The sequence below is a fragment of the Caretta caretta genome, chromosome 9 (assembly GCF_965140235.1).
Source record: "Caretta caretta isolate rCarCar2 chromosome 9, rCarCar1.hap1, whole genome shotgun sequence".
NCBI lineage: Eukaryota > Metazoa > Chordata > Testudines > Cheloniidae > Caretta > Caretta caretta.
The window spans coordinates 87,673,347-87,695,187 of record NC_134214.1 but is presented as its reverse complement, the minus strand read 5'-3'; the positions used below and the strand labels follow the sequence as shown (position 1 = coordinate 87,695,187).

The 21,841-nt window shown below is 41.7% G+C and overlaps 1 protein-coding gene across 13 annotated transcripts in view; it reads right to left on the bottom strand.

The window, feature by feature from the left end:
- TENM1 (teneurin transmembrane protein 1) overlaps window positions 1-21,841 on the bottom strand; it is a 1,415,133-nt gene that overhangs the window by 393,797 nt on the left and 999,495 nt on the right. For 11 of the 13 annotated variants that reach the window (XM_075132522.1, XM_075132521.1, XM_048862940.2 and 8 more), the window contains one exon: window positions 850-1,127. The exons of 1 other annotated variant lie outside the window; for it this stretch is intronic. In XM_075132522.1, the coding sequence (XP_074988623.1) occupies window positions 850-1,066 (217 nt within the window). In that variant the 5' untranslated portion in view covers window positions 1,067-1,127. Of the gene's footprint in view, window positions 1-849; window positions 1,128-16,766; window positions 16,867-21,841 lie in introns of all 13 variants that reach the window. One more of the 13 variants, XM_075132520.1, reaches the window with a different exon arrangement.

Sequence of the window (21,841 nt, the reverse complement as noted above, 5' to 3'; positions counted from 1 at the left end):
GAGGATAAACTCAAATCATATCAAATGGGCTAATTTCTTAGTTAAGCAAACCCACTTAATTCTTGCAGGACAAGGTAATTCTTCGCAGGTCAAACATAGTTGGCTGAAATCTTGGCCAGAATAATTTGAATAGGTTCTGTATTCAAATATATAATAAATTATAGCCTTGTATTCCCCCAACTTTGTAGCTGTATGCACCATTTGTGTATATGTGCTGAAAAGATTTCTAGGATAGGAACAAGTTCTTCCCCGAGTTATATCTATGCTTAAAAAAAGAGAAAGAAAGAAAGAAAGAAAGAAAGAAAGAAAGAAAGAAAACAGTTAATTGTTTGCTTTTGTCCTTACAACAAATTATTTCTCCTTCAGTTTGTAAACGACTTGGCTATTTGGAGGATTACACACATTTTGTTTAAGAGGATTGTTGCATTTGAATTTACCAGTAAGCTTTCCAAACACATGGACAGATAACCTACAGCCTCAAAGCTAATTTGGTACTGGAGCAAATCCATATGCATACGTAAGAGTTATAACTATTACCCAGTTAGTTCTGGTAAGAAGAGTAGCCACCACCTAACAACAACAACATTTATCAACAGTTGCCAAGTTGTGGTCTGAGACACAGCATAGTAAGTCCGTATTTTCAGAAGGTGATAGCTGAAAAATACTTAGGAAAATATAATTGCAGTAACTCAGATACTGTAGTATGGTAACAGGTGCCAAATGGTGACTTTTAAATGGCAATCACTGTCTGCCTTTGAAAGTAATAGGATTATAAGTTTACATGCTGACATACAAACGCCCTTGTAGGATACTTTTCATAATTATTGAAAATGAAAATCAGTTATGTACCTTGAGTGGATTTGTCATCAGCTTTTCTTTTTCTGCTATGGCTGTTATAGTTCAGTCTTAGTTCTTGGCTATATTCATTTAGAGTTTCTCTGGAGTCATAGGATTGTCTTGGTTTTCTCCCATCTTCACTCTCATCTGAAGAACTTGTATAAGCTAGATCCATTTCATGCTTAACTTTTGACAGTGGCTGGTAGGGTTTGCAGTCCATCTGCTCCATTCTGATTAAGTATGCTCAGAGTCATGAAAATAAGGAATAGGAACTCCCTAAAGAAATGGTCCTGGAAAAGACAAAATTCCATCTCAGATATTACAAATTATACATATTAGCGATTCAGGGCCAGATGTTACTCTCAGGCCAAAAGAAAATCAATTAAATTTATCTGGATTTACATAAATGTGATTGAGATAAGAATCTGGCCCACAAGTTTTCAAAATAGCTTTAAGACAAACCTAAACCAAATGACGTAAAGTATGTCAGAGTGCTAATGTTGTCTTGTACTTCATGCACGGAGTATCTTATAATACCATTTGGGTAGAAAACCTGAATTTCCAGTATGTTATTTGAAATTATTGGATATAATAATTGAATTTATTTCTCTAAAAATCTGTGTGTGTCCTCAAATATAACATTTTTTAACATTAAGATCAAGAAATCAAAGAGTTCTACTCCTCTGGCAGTATTTGGTTATATAAATTAAAATGTCCAGTCAACTAGTAAGACATTTGACCCACTATAAAACAATCAGGCATGTTTAAAATTAAAATGGATAGCTTATGACAGTCTCAGAATACTGTATCATAATTAATTCAGGAAAAAATGACATTTTCCTTTTAAATAATGCGAATTTTCAAAAAAACTATCTCTAGCTCAAAGCAACGTGAGTCCATACAGAATGAATGAAACCTTTAGAGAGACAGGCAACAGTCACTGTTAGCTCAAGCACTTCCAATACCATTAATGGCAATGAAGTTTCACCTGACAAACTGGTGAATTTGGCCTATAGTCTCATTTTCATGGAAGTTTTTACCTATTAATGTTAATGGAAATTATATGGTGAAACAATGGGAACTGTGGAACATCCTTTACCACTGCATTCATACAGCAGCAACAGTTAGTTCCAAGACCAGATCCCAGACCAATAATTTGTTCATTTAGAGACAAAACAATGTAAAACTTCAGAGGCTACAAGTCCACTCGATCCTACATCTTGTTCAGCCAATCACTAAGACAAACAAGTTTGTTTATGTTTTTGGGAGATACTGCTGCCTGCTTCTTATTTTTAATGTGAGAAAGTGAGAACAGGTGTTTGCATGGCACTTTTGTAGCTGACGTTGCAAAGTATTTATGCGCCAGATATGCTAAACATTCATATGCCCCTTCATGCTTCGGCCACCATTCCAGAGGACATGCTTCCATGCAGATGATGCTCGTTAAAAAAAAAAAATGAATTAATTAATTTTGTGAGTGAACTCCTTGGGGGAGAATTGTATGTCCCCTTCTGTTTTACCTGCATTCTGCCATATATTTCATGTTATAGTAGGCTCGGATGATGGCCCATTTTGTTCGTTTTAAAAACACTTTCATAGCAGATTTGACAAAATGCAAAGAAGGTACCAATGTGCGATTTCTAAAAATAGCTACAGCACTCCACCCAAGGTTTAAGAATCTGAAGTGCCCTCCAAAATCTGAGAGGGACAAGGTGTGGAGCATGCTTTCAGAAGTCTTAAAAGTGCAACACTCCGATGCGGAAACTACAGAATCCAAACCACCAAAAAAGAAAATCAACCTTCTGCTGGTGGCATCGGACGCAGATGATGAAAATGAACATGCGTTGGTCTGCTCTGCTTTGGACCATTATCGAGCAGAACCCATCATCAGCATGGACGCATGTCCTCTGGAATGGTGATAGAAGCGTGAAGGGACATTCGAATCTTTAGCTCATCTGGCACATAAATATCTTGTGATGTCTGCTACAACAATGCCATGCAAACGCCTGTTCTCACTTTCAGGTGACTTTGTAAACAAGAAGCATCATCTGCAAATTTTAACCAAACTTGTTTTATCTGAGCGATTGGCTGAAGTAGGACTGAGTGGACTTGTAGGTTCTAAAGTTTTACATTGTTTTATTTTTGAATGCAGTTATTTTTTGTACATAATTCTATATTTGTAAGTTCAACTTCCATGATAAAGAGATTGCACTACGGTACTTGTATTAGGTGAATTGAAAAAGACTATTTAATTTTTTACAGTGCAAATATTTTAAATAAAAGTAATAATATAAAGTGAGCACTGTACACTTTGTATTCTGTGTTGTAATTGAAATCAATATATTTGAAAATGTAGAAAATATCCAAAAATATTTAAATAAATGGTATTCTATTATTAACAGCACGATTAATCATGATTAATTTTTTTAATCGCTTGACAGCCCTTGTACATATACATATACACACACAAGTGGTGGGGGGGAAAAGGGGAACAGGGATGCACATAGAGCCCCTGGCACTGGGGAGGGAAGGAGATGAGGACCCTAGCACAGGATGCCAGGGTGAACAGGGGGCAACACAGACTGCTGTCATGCATGAAAGTGGGCACATACAGAGCCCTAGTCAGAGGAGGAAGGGGGTATGAGGCTTGGGGGAAGTGGTGAATGGGAGAAAGATGAATGGGGGAGCACATATGGGGAGAAAATGTGGGACAACAGTACAGGGCAGGTGGAGAGAAAGCCTGTAGCTTGTCATGGAGGTGTCAATATGAGGGACAGAGCCCTGGCATGCAGGGATGGGGAGAATAGGGGGACACACAGAGCGCCCAGCATAAAGGTATGGGGTTCCAGGATGTCCTTGAAATAGAAGGGAATGTGAGAGTGGCAAAGGGAGTTTATAAAGGGTGATGAAAGAATGCAAGATACCCCTGGTATGTGCAGTGTGCTCTGCCTACAGAAGCAACGAAGTATACTAGTATATATAAATCTCACATTTAGATCAATTAAGCGGTAAAACCAACCATGCACCTAATTTAATACGTTTTGTGTTTGTTTTTTACCATATAACTGTGTAAAAACCCCTGATGAAGTGAGCTGTGGCTCACGAAAGCTCATGCTCAAATAAATTGGTTAGTCTCTAAGGTGCCACAAGTACTCCTTTTCTTTTTACATTTCTGTGTTCACCTATTGCATACCAGGCTGAATCACAAAGAGACTTACAAAAGCCAGTACTACCCCCTCTGCCCCTTGAACCTTTTAAAAATGTACAAAGGTTCCTATGGAAAAAGAGTCTTCTGGCTGATCTATTTTGCAGGCGGTCTGCACAAGGTGCATTCTGGTTGCACAAATCTTTTGCGAGCAACTGAAAAACTTGGGATTATATACAATACTGTAAAATTCAAGGTTTTGAACACCTACTGCTCTGAGTCACTTCTGAAATGTGTTTCTCCCTCCCATTTTCCAAGTATATATCTATCTATCTTACTTTTTTAAAATAAAAACTCATCACTGATTATGAAAACGGAGTGCTGCAAAGATATGCATTTAACAGCTTTAACTGGTGCAATATTGGAAAACGTAAGGTTTCAATATTTAGTTTTAACTGCAAAAAATTTTACTTCGTATACAGTACTATTGTTTGTATATTCACTATTCTTTCATGACTTCTGCTTCACTGTCCTGCGAACACATGATTTTCCATCTGTGCAATGACATGGATTTTTTCCCCATTTAAATATGAAAGGACATGTAAAGACAGATGAAAACGCTAATAAGCATTTTCTGAAAGATGGTAGCTACACTGCCCCTTTCTGTTCTTTAAATAGAGGGGAAGAAACAATGTCAAAACTGGTTTGGGGGACAGCTCCATTCCCTTCCTAGGACTCCAGTAGACTTTTCTGCCATGGGTAGACATGGACACCCCTTCATTCCTATGAAGGTATAGGAGCAGGAGGTGGGGTCTGGAGAGAGCCAAAGTTCAGCCTCTTGTCACACAATATTCCCCTCCAAGTCCCAGGGTCCTAGGCCTCAAACACCGATGGATTTCACTCCATGCCACACAGGATCAGGGAGAATCCACAATGGCATCATGATTCTTCAGGCAGAAGGCTAACCAACCGGAATGCAATGCAGAGACACCAGGTCTCAGGAAAAATCCTGCACTGCCTATCCATCCCAAAAGGGATGAGGACCAGAAAACTCAGTGTGCCTGATTCTTTGCTCTATTACACCAGTTTTTTGCTGGAGTCGTTCCACTGACTTCAATAGAGTTACACTGGCCTTAAAACTTCACATAGAAAACTGGACAGTCTTTTCTTAGAAGATTTCAGTTCCCTCCAGAAAACCCCAACACATGAGTTAAGTTTGTGTTTCCTCTACTTTTGTTTAGGTGTCCTGAAAACCAAACTATCTACTCTTATCTGAAGGCAGGTGACAAACTGCTATTTGTAAGACCTGGCAAAAGATTTGATAACACTTTTCAGCATATAACATTTTTATGATACAAAAAAATATGAAAAAAACAACCAAACAATTCTTCAACCCATCTTAGTGTTAGAGTTTGAGTCAAATACATTCAATGGTGATGTGTTAAGATCATTTGAATCTAAACCCTGCCACTTGTAGTCTGTATCTTATTTCCTACCTTGCACTGGAAAACAACAATACTGTGTTAAGTGTGATTTAAAACAATAATGCCTGAGTGTCTATACAGGTTTCTTCAAGTAACTGGCCTCCTGGTGGCTAAAGGAAATATCTAACTGATCAATATCAGGTTGCCCTTGTCAGTGAAATGATAAAGGCTCATGAAAGCATACAGCTACCGTAAATGACCTTTGCATGAGTGACTTAATGCTTTTCTTCCCACAGAGAAAGAAAGGTCAGAAAAGAACCAATCTGTGTGCTGTCACAGGAAGGTTTTTTGTTTTGTTTTTTTAAATACATTTGTAGGCACTTGTAGAGAGAATTCTCAGCAATATTTTAAAAATAGAAACCATATATAATTTAAAGTCAAATTCCTAGAACAGAAAGCACACACAGCTAATCATTTAAATTTACCAGTGAAACATTTAATAGTCCTTAGAGTTTTCTTAGTACTTAAAAAAGGAACTATGGCAAGGGAACGGAGCCTTTTAAAAACTGCAACAGACTTGCATATTTAATGCATATTTTATATATTATTTTATTTGAAATTTGTCATTAGAAACTACATTTTCATGTTGCACTTGTATCAAAACTCTACTACTTCTGAAACAAAATATTCTGAAACAAAATATTCATAGCATAACTGTGGTTTATGTGAAATTTAGTCTACCATGGAGTTGTTCGAGTGCATATCAAGGAACCATAATTCACTTTAACAATGCTTTGGATAGATGATAGTCAGGCCACCATCATGGTTCATTCATTTCAGAGGAAAATGCCCTTACTGATTACTATCGTTAACCCCAAGAGCTGAGATTATCACAGTGGCGCATCCAGTCTGCTACCCTTAATGTCCACCTCCTATACATAGGCTTGGAAGACTTACATTTTTATAGGTAAATGCCTATTCCTCCATACACATCGAAACTGATGAAAATATATTCCCATTGATAATCAAAATTCACAGGTAGGTAAGTAAGAAAAATGCTACTTGAGAACTTATTAAAATTTGGTTTAAGGATATTTATATATTTTAACTTTTGATGTTGAAAGTTTGTGTTTTAACAGTTAAAAAGCATCATCCTTTTTTGAATCTCAGCATCTCCTGACATTAACTAATTATTGTCTGACTCTCCCTATAGTCTGACCCACCAAAAAATTTCCCACAACTGTGAAAATGTAAACGGGGGGAAAAGCTTAAGCCCATAATTTTGTGCAACTGTGAACATTTAAATAAATAAAAATCCAAAAAGCTTGAAAATAAACATTGATATTACACAACAAAATTATTAAATATAAATAAAAACTGAATTCTGCTAAACCCACAGATATAGAACTTATATTGGACAGGTATGCACAGACAGGATATTCTCGTGGCTGAACATGACACTTTATGGGTGAGGAGTACTAACACAGAGGCAAGGGAGAGTATTGCAACATTTTTGTACTAATTTGAGCATTGCTATTATGTTTGATAAAATTAAATAGAATTAAAATGTAAATGCAGTTATGATGCCAACACAATAATCAAGAATTATCGTTTGCACATATTTATATAACAAATTCATAAGACAGCCTGCTGCTTCTCTATTTCTCTGGCAGGTGAGAGAGTATATTAACACACACAATTCTACTCGATGGTGAGTCAAAGTTCAGTCAAATTTTGCTGGTATCTCATGACAACTGACCAAAGGCTTTAATTGCTTTAAAGAACACAGTTGTATAGCTCTGTTGCATGTTTCTTTTTCTTATTATATGTTTCAGCTCACTCTCTCCTGAAAAAGAACTAATAAAGAGCAATTTCAGCATCCGGTTTGCTGTAATCAAAAAGGAAAAGTATCTTTATTCTAAGTTTTTTTTTCTGAAATATGAAATGTAAAAAGAAAAAAGCTAAAAAAAAAAAATCAAATGCTGTGAATTTAAACCTATGAAGAAGGTGATACCAGGACAAGAAACTATGACTTTGGTACAGATTACCAGAACTATCTTAATGAAAACATTGGTTTATATATAATAAATACAAGGGTTATTGCTATAGTTCTTACAGTTCTGTATTTTACAGCATGGTTACATGCTACAATAATACAATAAGCAATACTGTCCCACTTTCCAAGCATTTATGGAGGTTTTGGACTTTTGGAATAGGCTGCTACTTTGTTGAGAAAGAAAAAAAGTGAATAGAGACCCAGGTTATCAGATAAAACAATTAAAGAAATAATAATAATATAGATAACAGCAAGAGAATTTAAGAGATACCAGGCATGAGGGAAGGTATGCTTCCAGATGAGATTTGGAAACATATAATAGGTGAAATTAAGAGACATCGAAAGGCTGCTCAAGTTCATAGGAACTGCATAGAAGAAGGTTCTTGCAGTGAGAGTGCTAAGAAGGCCAGTGCCAGAGAAACATAAACATGAGGAGGTGATCAAAGTCTATGAGACTATTCATTGGAAATTTTAAAAACAAGGATGACATTTTGAATTGGATCCTGAAACGAATGCCAAATCAACAGTTCTTTCAAGATGATGTGATGTGGTTGCATTTCCTTGTGTATGAAAAAGTAACTTTTACCCTGCATGAGTTGGAATACAGAATACTGGGACTTCTAACAGTCAAAGTAAGAGAACTGAAGTCATGATTGAAGATTTCAGGAGAGATGGAGTCAAAACACTGGTATACATGGGTAATATTTCAGACAAGGGTGATATGAATATTGCCCCACAAAGGTGGGGATTCTGAGTCCAGCATGAGGCATAAGAGGCAATCACTGCATAAGGCCTGATGTGAGGAAGCAGAGGGAAGAGACAGTATTATACATAAAAAGAAAAGGAGGACTTGTGGCACCTTGGAGACTAACAAATTTATCTGAGCATAAGCTCACAAAAGCTTATGCTCAAATAAATTTGTTAGTCTCTAAGGTGCCACAAGTCCTCCTTTTCTTTTTGCGGATACAGACTAACATGGCTGCTACTCTGAAACCTAGTATTATGCATGTTCCTTATGCCAAAGAGAAATGCTTCCATTTTCAAAGCAGTATGGTTCCAGGACATTAGAGACATAAGGTGAGCTTCTTCACAGAGCTCTGTGCAGCTCAAAAGCTCCTCTCTCTCACCAACAGAAGTTGGTCCAATAAAAGATATTACCTCACCCACCTTAGGTCTCCATTTTTTAAGACATTTTGCTGAAGGAATCTGAGAAGTCATTACAAATTTACTCTGTCAAGGCAGAAAAGTGAGATTAACCCCCCCCCCCCCGAAAAGGTCAGTCTAAGACCTAAAGTAATGTTGACGTTTCAACTAAAAGCTAAGCATTTTCATATACTGCTATCTGAAAAGGCTTGAATTATCAACTTCTTTTCATGAGTGTAAATTATTCCTGGCCAGAGGTGGATTATCCAGTAACACATTAAGGAGAATACATGATAGATAAAAGGAATCTGGATGAGTACATGAGTTTTTACACATATTTCAGCTACATCAGATATGCAAATACAACCTAGCATTCAGGGATTTGATAGAGAATTTCAGGTTTCTAAACCAATGAATGAATTACATATATGTATATTTTTCATCATGACAGATGCAAGATGGATACTCTTAATTTCAACATTTAATATGCTTTTTCATCTAAAATTAATCAAGGTATATTTTAATTTTAGCAAACAGACATTAAAATATCATTTACTTTGTCCCGTGGTTTTAGACAGAACACAACAGCACAAAAACTGCTCAGACAAAATGGATTAGATAATTCTAGCATTTTGCTGCATATGGCAACTCTGCCAGTGAACTGTCAGTCATGTTATATGTCAGCTGTTTGGCTGTGGCACGTAACTCCTGGCCAACATTACCTTTCAGTTCACTTGGAGGCTTGCCACTGGCTATAAAATTCCACAACCTCCTAATGCTTTTATTTAGTAGCTGCTTGCTCAGTGTCATTAAGCATGACTCAGAAAGAGGTCCTAGCACAGAAGATTAAGCTAATTTGTGGGATGAGGTATTTTTAATATATGTGGTCCAGTAGTGTGATACATTTTGTGGACAATTATTTCAGAATAGTCATGGGACCCTGGTTTTCTGGAGAAAAAATAATTGGACTTCAGACAATGTGATTCACAGTTGGATAAGTGATCTTGTAATTTCAGCTAATGAAAGTCCAAGTGAAGTAGTAAAAAAAAAAAAATATCAAGTATTTGGAAGCCCAAATCAGGTACACTGCAGAAAAAGAAAAGCTTTAGACTGAAATAATGTTGACCATGAATTTCATATTTGCCAATTTGCATGGTTAAGCTGCTAGACTGTGCCCTGGTCTACACTAGGACTTTAGGTCAAATTTAGCAGCATTAAATCGATGTAAACCTGCACCCGTCCACACGATGAAGCCCTTTATTTCGACTTAAAGGGCTCTTAAAATCGATTTCCTTACTCCACCCCTGACAAGTGGATTAGCGCTTAAATCGGCCTTGCCGGGTCGAATTTGGGGTACTGTGGACACAATTAGACGGTATTGGCCTCGGGAGCTATCCCAGAGTGCTCCATTGTGACCGCTCTGGACAGCACTCTCAACTCAGATGCACTGGCCAGGTAGACAGGAAAAGAACCGCAAACTTTTGAATCTCATTTCCTGTTTGGCCAGCGTGGCAAGCTGCAGGTGACCATGCAGAGCTCATCAGCAGAGGTGACCATGATGGAGTCCCAGAATCGCAAAAGAGCTCCAGCATGGACCGAACGGGAGGTCCGGGATCTGATCGCTGTTTGGGGAGAGGAATCCATGCTATCAGAACCCCGTTCCAGTTTTCGAAATGCCAAAACCTTTGTGAAAATCTCCCAGGGCATGAAGGACAGAGGCCATAACAGGGACCCGAAGCAGTGCCGCGTGAAACTGAAGGAGCTGAGGCAAGCCGACCAGAAAACCAGAGAGGCAAATGGCCGCTCCGGGTCAGAGCCCCAAACATGCCGCTTCTATGATGAGCTGCATGCCATTTTAGGGGGTTCAGCCACCACTACCCCAGCCGTGTTGTTTGACTCCTTCAATGGAGATGGAGGCAATACGGATACGGAGGCAGGTTTTGGGGACGAAGAAGATGATGATGATGACAAGGTTGTAGATAGCTCACAGCAAGCAAGCGGAGAAACCGGTTTTCCCGACAGCCAGGAACTGTTTCTCACCCTGGACCTGGAGCCAGTACCCCCCAAACCCACCCAAGGCTGCCTCCTGGACCCAGCAGACGGAGAAGGGACCTCCGGTGAGTGTACCTTTTAAAATACTATACATGGTTTAAAAGCAAGCATGTGAAAGGATTACTTTGCCCTGGCAATCGCGGTTCTCCTGGATGTACTCCCAAAGCCTTTGCAAAAGGTTTCTGGGGAGGACAGCCTTATTGCGTCCTTCATGGTAGGACACTTTACCACTCCAGGCCAGTAACACGTACTCAGGAATCATTGTAGAACAAAGCATTGCAGTGTATGTTTGTTGGCATTCAAACAACATCCGTTCTTTATCTCTCTGTGTTATCCTCAGGAGAGTGAGATCTAATTCATGGTCACCTGGTTGAAATAGAGTGCTTTTCTTCAGGGGACACTCAGAGGAGCCCATTCCTGCTGGGCTGTTTGCCTGTGGCAAAACAGAAATGTTCCCCGCTGTTAGCCACAGGGAGGGGGAAAGGTTGAGGGGGTATCCACGCGGTGGGGGGAGGCAAAATGCGACCTTGTAACGAAAGCACATGTGCTATGTATGTAATGTTAACAGCAAGGTTTACCCTGAAAGAGTGTAGCCACTGTTTTATAAAATGTGTCTTTTTAAATACCGCTGTCCCTTTTTTTTTCTCCACCAGCTGCATGTGTTTCAATGATCACAGGATCTTCTCCTTCCCAGAGGCTAGTGAAGCTTAGAAAGAAAAAAAAATGCACTCGCGATGAAATGTTCTCCGAGCTCATGCTGTCCTTCCACACTGACAGAGCACAGACGAATGCGTGGAGGCAAATAATGTCAGAGTGCAGGAAAGCACAAAATGACCGGGAGGAGAGGTGGTGGGCTGAAGACAGGGCTGAAGCTCAAATGTGGTGGCAGCGTGATGAGAGGAGGCAGGATTCAATGCTGCGGCTGCTGGAGGACCAAACCAGTATGCTCCAGTGTATGGTTGAGCTGCAGCAAAGGCAGCTGGAGCACAGACTGCCACTACAGCCCCTGTGTAACCAACCGCCCTCCTCCCCAAGTTCCATAGCCTCCACACCCAGACGCCCAAGAACGCGGTGGGGGGGCCTCCGGCCAACCAGCCACTCCACCACAGAGGGTTGCCCCAAAAAAAGAAGGCTGTCATTCAATAAATTTTAAAGTTGGAAACTTTTAAAGTGCTGTGTGGCATTTTCCTTCCCTCCTCCACCACCCCTCCTGGGCTACCTTGGTAGTCATCCCCCTATTTGTGTGATGAATGAATAAAGAATGCATGAATGTGAAGCAACAATGACTTTATTGCCCCTGCAAGCAGTGATCAAAGGGAGGAGGGGAGGATGGTTAGCTTACAGGGAAGTAGAGTGAACCAAGGGGCGGGGGGTTTCATCAAGGAGAAACAAACAGAACTTTCACACCGTAGCCTGGCTAGTCATAAAACTGGTTTTCAAAGCTTCTCTGATGCGTACCGCGCCCTCCTGTGCCCTTCTAACTGCCCTGGTGTCTGGCTGCGCGTAACCAGCAGCCAGGCGATTTGCCTCAACCTCCCACCCCGCCATAAACGTCTCCCCCTTACTCTCACAGATATTGTGGAGCACACAGCAAGCAGTAATAACAGTGGGAATATTGGTTTCGCTGAGGTCTAAGCGAGTCAGTAAACTGCGCCAGCGCGCCTTTAAACATCCAAATGCACATTCTACCACCATTCTGCACTTGCTCAGCCTGTGGTTGAACAGCTCCTGACTACTGTCCAGGCTGCCTGTGTACGGCTTCATGAGCCATGGCATTAAGGGGTAGGCTGGGTCCCCAAGGATACACATAGGCATTTCAACATCCCCAACAGTTATTTTCTGGTCTGGGAATAAAGTCCCTTCCTGCAGCTTTTGAAACAGACCAGAGTTCCTGAAGATGCAAGCGTCATGTACCTTTCCCGGCCATCCCACGTTGATGTTGGTGAAACGTCCCTTGTGATCCACCAGAGCTTGCAGCACTATCGAAAAGTACCCCTTGCGGTTTATGTACTCGGCGGCTTGGTGCTCCGGTGCCAAAATAGGGATATGGGTTCCGTCTATGGCCCCACCACAGTTAGGGAATCCCATTGCAGCAAAGCCATCCACTATGACCTGCACATTTCCCAGGGTCACTACACTTGATATCAGCAGATCTTTGATTGTGTGTGCTACTTGCATCACAGCAGCCCCAACAGTAGATTTGCCCACTCCAAAGTGATTCCCAACTGATTGGTAGCTGTCTGGCGTTGCAAGCTTCCACAGGGCTATCGCCACTCGCTTCTCAACTGTGAGGGCTGCTCTCATCTTGGTATTCATGCGCCTCAGGGCAGGGGAAGCAAGTCACAAAGTTCCATGAAAGTGCCCTTACGCATGCGAAAGTTTCGCAGCCACTGGGAATCGTCCCAGACCTGCAACACTATGCGGTCCCACCAGTCTGTGCTTGTTTCCCGAGCCCAGAATTGGCGTTCCACAGCATGAACCTGCCCCATTAGCACCATGATGCATGCACTGACAGGGCCCATGCTTTCAGAGAAATCTGTGTCCATGTCCTGATCACTCACGTGACCGCGCTGATGTCGCCTCCTCGCCCGGTATCGCTTTGCCAGGTTCTGGTGCTGCATATACTGCTGGATAATGCGTGTGGTGTTTAATGTGCTCCTAATTGCCAAAGTGAGCTGAGCGGCCTCCATGCTTGCCTTGGTATGGCATCCGCACAGAAAAAAGGCGCGAAATGATTGTCTGCCATTGCTCTGACGGAGGGAGGGGCGACTGACGACACGGCTTACAGGGTTGGCTTCAGGGAGCTAACATCAACAAAGGGGGTGGCTTTACATCAAGGAGTATTTCAGGCAGGACTTCACGGAGGGTTCCAATAAGAAATGGTGCACCTAAGTTATTGTTCTTATTGGAACAAGGAGGTTAGCCTGGCCTCTGATTGATACATTTATACATACCTCGCTGCACCTTCTCTGTGAGTGACTGCAGTGTGACCTAGAGGAATGAGTCCCCTAGACAGGGGAGGGGGGGAAGCAAATGAGTACAAAACAAATCTGGTCTATTTCTTGTTTTGATCCACTCCATCTATCTTTTACATCTTTGGCTAGCAGCAGATGGTGCAAAAGGACTGCATGCCATCCACATCTCATGGCTGCTCGGCAGAAGATGGTACAGTACGACTGCTAGCCATCCTCATCTCTTGCCTGCCTGGCAGAAGATGGTACAATACGACTGCTAGCAATCCTCATCTCTTGCCTGCCCGGCAGAAGATGGTACAGTACGACTGCTAGCAATCCGTATCGCCTGCCTGCTCACCATAAGAGGGTTCAATAGGACTGACTGCAGGACTAAAGAGAATGACCTGGTCAAGTCACTCCAAATTTAGTCCCTGCGCCCATGTCTGCCCAAGCGCTCCCAGCCGACGTGGCCAGGAGCACCTCGGACACGATGAGGACGACTACCAGTCGTATTGTACCGTCTGCTGCCAGAAGGCAATGGGTTGCTGCTACTGTGTAGCAATGCCATACCGCGTCTGCCAGCACCCAGGAGACATACGGTGATGGTTACCTGAGCGGGCTGCATGCTTGCCGTGGTATGGCGTCTGCACAGGTAACTCAGGAAAAAAGGCGCGAAATGATTGTCTGCCCTTGCTTTCACGGAGGGAGGGAGGGAAGGGGGGCCTGACGATATGTACCCAGAATCACCCGCAACAATGTTTTAGCCCCATCAGGCATTGGGATCTCAGCCCAGATTTCCAATGGGCAGCGGAGACTGCGGGAACTGTGGGATAGCTATCCACAGTGCAATGCTCCGGAAGTTGACTCTAGCCTCGGTACTGTGGAAGCACTCCGCGGAGTTAATGCACTTAATGCACTTAGAGCATTTTCTGTGGGGACACACACACTCGAATATATAAAACCGATTTCTAAAAAACCGACTTCTATAAATTCGACCTTATTCCGTAGTGTAGACATACCTTATGATTCAAAAGATCTGGTTTTAACACTTAGCTGTGTTAAATATGTGATCTTGGGCAAGACTTAATGTGTGATCCTGGGCAAGTCACTTAATCTCACTGTATCTTAATTCCCCTTGATGTCTCAGTTTCCGTCTGTACAACATGGATAATACTTTATCTCTGCTATCCTTTAAATGCCTTTTCTGCTTAGACTGTAAAGTCTTTCGGGCACAGATTCTCTCTTACTCAGTTTGTAGAGTGTCGAGCACAAAGGGATTCCAACTTCTAGATGTTACAGTAAGAAAAATAATTAACAAGCCACAAAGAATCTGTGTCAGAATGGATTTGGTATAAGATTTCTGTGAATCATTCACAGAAATATTCCACAATGTTCTTATTTTGCAGTTTGTTCCTCAAGAGCAGTATTTCCCCTCAGACTTTAAAAAGCATTATTTGCATTCTGATACTGAAGCAAGTTTTTCCTCAGATATAACCCAGATTTCATATTTTATCAGAAAAATGAAGCACCAGTTGTAGAAGATGAAACAAATGCACAAAGGGCTAACTTATTTGCTATGTAGTGATCTAGAGTGGGAGGATACAGGGAACACTTTCCTTTCTAGCACACCACTGGCAGGAGGCAGACACACATGTCTCAACTCTCTGGTGCACAAGAGATACTGGATAGCATTACTACAGTGTGAAATGGCCCAGAGGGAGAATCTCTCTGCAGGTGGGGTGCGTGGGCATGGTTTCACCCTGCTTTGCAACAGGCAACACTACAATAATTGTGCTGGGATGAGACCACAGGTGTCTGTCCACACCTCCCTACACACTTCACCATTGCCTCTGGAATTGTTATGTTTTAAACTAGCATAAAAGTTGGTCATTGTGGCTCTGCCTTGTGAGTCATGGTTTAGTCCTAAGAAAGATAGTAAAATATTTTTTTAGACAAAATGTTAAAGGTAGGGGCCATATTTCCAAAGGACAACTCAATCTGGAGTCTAAAATTTTGACTACATTTTTTGATGTCTTAAGTTTCTGCAGGTACAATGTTTTCATCCAAGATTTTGCATTTGAAAAGACCTAGACTTGGGAACACTGTGTTTAGCTATGCAATTTGCACATGCATAGAGCCTAATGGGGAACGGAATCGAATGTGCAAAGACATGGAGCTACATAAGTAAGGGTGTAATTATAGAAATAACTTTGGAAAATCTGGTTCTGGCTGCATCTTTTGTTGGTCTCAAAATATTATTATATACTACGATATAAAATACTATTATATAAAATTAAACACACCTGAACTGTGAATATTATGGAGCCACACAGTAGTTTTATTTTATGGGACTAATATCATATAACTAACCACTTATAAATGTTCTCGTAATTCATTTTGCCACCAGAAAACTATTTTCCTTCACCTCAATCCAGAATGTATTATTTGAATTACACCTTTTTTGTATAACATACAAATTAACTGTCTAAATACATGTGTAACTTACACATGAAATATAAATATTGTTCAACTATTATTAAATTCTATATAGACATCTCATATTTGTGCAACTGATACAAAAAAAGGAAGACATATAGGTGCTTATTCATATGGAGGTGTGGGGAACAAATAGTATAATCCACTGTTTTTAGCACTAGGAAGCATTTGCTTTTCTAAGACACACTAACAAACAAAAAGACAGCTATGGCAAGCACAAGACAATCATGTGTAGATGTCAAGAAAAAATGAATTGTTTTGACTATTTCTCGTTTATGCAAATTGTATGACCATCAAACTGTGATACATAATTGTTGTGTAGTCTCTTTTCCAACTGTGTGCTTAATTAAGAGGACCTAATAAACACTATTTAGCAACAATGGTAATTTAATGCAATTTAAAAGTTCAAAGGTTAAGAAAAATGGAAAAGCATATATGTGTTCCATTTTAGAGGTTATTAATTTTTAAAATCATTTTAGTAGCTTTTAAATTTTGCAGCATAACAAGGTTAGCACATGACAATAATTTATAAAGCACTAGTTCCCACAGAATGTCGAGGAAAACAGTGAAAACTGAACACACTACTTAGTGCTATTTATGCTAAGATGTGGTGTTTAGACAAATGCAGTGGTTAATCCATTTAGCTGAAAATGTCTTACCTGTATTTTATCTGCCCACTTATTGGTTGTAGGATAGAGGGGAAAGGCCTTGATTCAGCAAACCATCACTATCCATCAAATTGCATAAGCACATACTTAACTTTAAGAAACAGAAAAAAAGAAATACTTAAAGCACATACTTAAAGCACATAAAAAGAAAAAGCACTGTTTAAGTATGTGCTTAAAAGTTTTATCGAATTGGTACCAGAGTGAACAGAAACACAAAAAGGAAGTTCAGCTACAAAGTGTGCTTTTATGTCTGACTCTTTGTGACACTCCCCAGGGTTGTGAGGCACCTCACCACCACCACCTGCCCTTAGCATGAGGAAATCTTGTCTGTGCCTGCTGTGGATCAGCTCCCTGAAAAAAACAGCCTCTGGAAGCATAAGCTCTACCTTCCAGGCATCCACAGGCCTGGCTCTCCCTGTACAGGTAGTGACAGGCACACACCAACCCCCAAGTGCTTGGAGTGTTCCCTGTAGTGTCTAACCCTGTATCCACTGTACACTCACAGAATTTCCAAGCCTGCTATTCTGAAAGGAACAGTACATACCAGCTTGTAAAATTCAACCCAGGATTACCACTTCACTTAATACCACAGCACTCAAATATGTTTGTAGTGATAATAAGAACAAGTTCATTATGAAAGATTCAAGTCCCAGTGAATAAGAATACTGGAAACAAATGGTTACATATAAAACAAAATCATCACACACTTTCTAGAGACTACGCTTAACTAACAAGTTATCCTCCTGTCTAAAAAAACCATCTCTCGCCCAAAGCTCTGCAGTGTTTTCAATCAAGATGGTTGAGACCCCTCTTTCATGAGGCAAACACGCTGCCCATTTACTTCCTGGGTGATGGATGACACAAGTGACTTCTTCATCTCCCAAATACAGTTGCACGAACCTTTGATGTGCACCTCAAGACAGGGTTCTACCCCTACACCATTCCACTTTTCATGTTACTTTTATCCCTTTGAAGTTTTTTCAAATCTTGGTTAATATTCAGCTCAGAAAGTTGACAGAAGACCCACTGTGAACTGTACAATATTTAATTTAAATGTAAACAGCGAACTAGATAAACATTTGTTGTCAGACATGAAACCTGCTTCTCATCTTTGCTGGTATATATGCATCACTCCTTACAACACATCTGTACATTTGTATTGCAATGATACTAATGACCAGTGTGACACCAGCTTTTATTTAAGACCTCACATGACATTCTTTTGTGATCGGGAATGTACATATCAGACTTGGGAGATTTCTGTAACCCCTCTGCCCACAGTTGCCAACTTTCACACGGTAAATAAGCACTCCGACTTTCACAATAAGCCAAAAATCAAGGTAATCCCATTTCAAAACAAGGCCAAAACAAGCCAATCTCTAAGAACCGCAACACTCTATGTGACTAGATCCACCCCGGTGTGCAGTCTGCGACTGTGGAAGGCCTGCTGTGCACCCCTGACACTCTCCCCCCTCCCCCTGCCCCTGCTTGCCAGGAGCCAATAAAAAAAAAAAAGAAGCAACAAGCTACAACAAGCAAAAAGCTAAAAGCCGAACAAGCAACGAGCTACAAGCCAAAAACTAGCCAACAAGCAACTCACAAGCCAATTAAGCCAAAAAAGCCCAATTTCTGCGTTTTTTTCGCAGGTTTGGCAGTCTGCTCTGCACCCTTGCCAGTTGGCACCCAGAAGTTCCTCGATCACATTTTCATTACTGCTCCTTTTTAAAAAAAGTGCACAAGAGATGTTAATGAATGGCTTCCCAGGTGATTCTCTAGTCCACTTATTAAGGATTCTCTTGTCCTCGCTTACAGACAGCCCCCCAACCTGAAGAAAATACTCACCAGCAACCACACATCACACAACAAAAACACTAACACAGGAACCTATCCTTGCAACAAAGCCCGTTGCCAACTCTGTCCATATATCTATTCAAGGGACACCATTATAGGACCTGATCACATCAGCCACACCATCAGAGGCTCGTTCACCTGCACATCCACCAATGTGATATATGCCATCATGTGCTAGCAATGCCCCCCTGCCATGTACACTGGCCAAACCGGACAGTCTCTACGCAAAGGAATAAATGGACACAAATCAGATGTCAAGAATTATAACAGTCAAAAACCAGTCGGAGAACACTTCAATCTCCCTGGTCACTCAATTACAGACCTAAAAGTTGCAATTCTTCAACAAAAAAAACTTCAAAAACAGACTCCAATTAGAAACTGCAGAACTGGAATTAATTTGCAAACTGGACACCATTAAATTAGGCTTGAATAAAGACTGGGAGTGGGTGGGTCATTACACAAAGTAAAAACAATTTCCCCATGCTAATTTTTCCCCTACTGTTACTCACACCTTCTTGTCAACTGTTTGAAATGGGACATCCTGATTTTCACTACAAAAGTTTTTTTCTCCTGCTGATAATAGTTGATTAGTCTCGTTAGAGTTGGTATGGCAACACCCATTTTTTCATGTTCTCTGTATATATCTTCCTACTGTATTTTCCACTGCATGCATCTGATGAAGTGGGCTTTGGCCCACGAAAGCTTATGCCCAAATAAATTTGTTAGTCTCTAAGGTGCCACAAGTACTCCTCATTCTTTTTTTTAAAAAAAATGAGAAGCCTCCAAACTATACACTTAGCTATTAGTACATGGAACCTTGCAATCCAATCAGTTACCCCACTTATTCCCCTTTATCTCTATGTTGTGTCTTGTCCACATTGAGACTGGAAACTCTTTGCTGGTCAGTATCATCATAATTTGTTTTTTCACAATACCCAGCACGCTAAGGCTTCTGTAATACATATAATAAAGCAGTAATGCTGCTGCTGACTGAGGAATGCACTCATCCCTGGTGTATGCTCAGTGAAAGTCAGCATTACATCAAGGATATATCAGGCCCACTGCGTCCACTTCAGTCTCTAGCAACGCTGTGAATGCTCAAACAAGGTGCAGCACTGATGTGCAAGGCTTTTCTTCCTATGATGCCACCATTTTGCACAGCTCAAGGAAAATGGACTTTTCATCCCCTCTTGAGCACCTGCTATGAGCACGTCATCCTTCACCAGCACACTTTCAAAATTGTCCTGACTTTGGCCCTATTACTGAGGAAGAAAATTTATAAATTATTATACAGTTTTGCCACCATCTAACATAAAACTTTAAAAGATTTTCAGGCGTTTGAAGTACTGTCTGACAGAAGACATGACTGTTGGTTCATACTCAAGGGATTGCTTGACCACATCTGTGATCGATAAGAGAGACATCTGCAGCACCTTCTCTTGAAGGATCACTCATGCTGCTATTTGTGTGCATGACACCATTATGCCTGAGAAGTGATCTTACTGTTCCCTTTCTTCTTGCTTTGATGGCTGTCAAAGTATTCTGAATCTTCAAGTGCCATTATTCTGACATGGAGACCCTCCCAATGGACTCATACCACATACTACAACTCCCAGTAGTAGCAGTATTTGAGCTGGTGTCAGATTGATTTTCTTTCTGTTCACAATGAAGCTGTGATCTTGCAAGGCTGAAATTACAAGTGATTTATGTCTTGATGCCTGCCCTAGAGAACTGGCTTCTATCGGTATGTCACCTACAAAAAGGTAGATCTCGGAGGTAGAACCCTTGGAGATCTCAAGAGTGGAATCTTTATTCTCATTGCACTGGAGATTCCAGTGTAAAAAAATGTTTACCAGAAATTCCTGTGTTATAGGCAAATTGCTGGAGCCATCTGTGGCTGTTTCTGACCAAAACATGATGGTACAGTACATGAACCTATTCATTTCTATCAGTCATATCCATAAAAGACTTCCTGTCACAAGTAAATTTAAGAGAGGGTTGCCATCCAGAATCCTCCCCACATCGCCAATCAGCACCGCATCCTCCCTCCCCAAACCTCCTGATCAGCTGTTTCATGGCATGCAGGAGACGCTGGGGGGAGCGGAGGGGGAAGGAGCGAGGGCACTGCAGGCTATGAGAAGGGGGCAGGAAGGGGTGGAGTGGGGTAGGGCCTGTGACAGAGCTAGGGGTTGAGCAGTGAGCACCCCCCGGCACATTGGAAAGTTGGCGCCTGTAGCTCCAGCCCCAGAGTCGGTGCCTATACAAGGAGCCGCATACTAACATCTGAAGAGCTGCATGTGGCTCCGGAGCCACAGGTTGGCCACCCCTGTTGTAAGTTGTTTTTTTCCTTTCTGTTGATAAGGCCAAAACAAATAGCCAGGTAATTTAACCCAATCTATTTGTCCCTTACCTATACTTTATGTAAGGGGACTGTTGAACCCTTCCTAAAACTCAGTGGGATATTTTTGGTTGGCTAGCTCCCAGTACTAAAAGTAAGGAGAAGGGTCAATGGAAATCAGGACCCCGAGACTGACAATCCCCAGGGGAGAGGCCAATGCTCCAGGTCAGCCTGATTGACAGAGGGGGCAGGCTAATCAGGGAGTCAGGAGGCCAGGGTGGGTCCCATGCTCCATGTGAGCTGGAATTGCCTGGGTCAGACAGAGTGGGGCCAAGGTAAGGAGAGAGCAGGGGCCTAAGCTGAGCTGGGGAGCAGGGCCATGCCAGCCAGAGGGGCCAGAGAAGCAGCCCAGGGAGCTGGAGGCAGAGCAGCGGCAGTGCTGAAGGAGAGTGGTGGAGCTGGGGCTGGAGCATTCTGGAGCCGGGTGCGGTGAGCAGTTGGGAAGAGCAAGGGGGGGACCCTGGGCAGCAGGCCCAGCACAGGGAGATGCCCCTAGCCAACAGGCCTTGCAGGCCAGACTTGGAGGGGGATCGTAGCCCTGACGGGGCGGGGGCAACGCTGAGAAGAAGGGTCCTGCCACCTAAAGCCTGAGGGCATGTGGCCACCGCCAGAGCAAGTGTCCGACCCACAGCATCCCGGCAGCACTGCCAGGGCCTGAGAAGGAGGCCTAGGATTTGTGAGAAACAGACTGAACTTCCCTTACATTCCAGAGATGGCTGGTTGTGATGTCCCTGTGCCACAGAGCAGGGTTATGTGTTTTCCTTTAACCTTTCCCATTTTTTGCTTTTTCTTTTTGCTTGATTGCTGTTTAATAAAT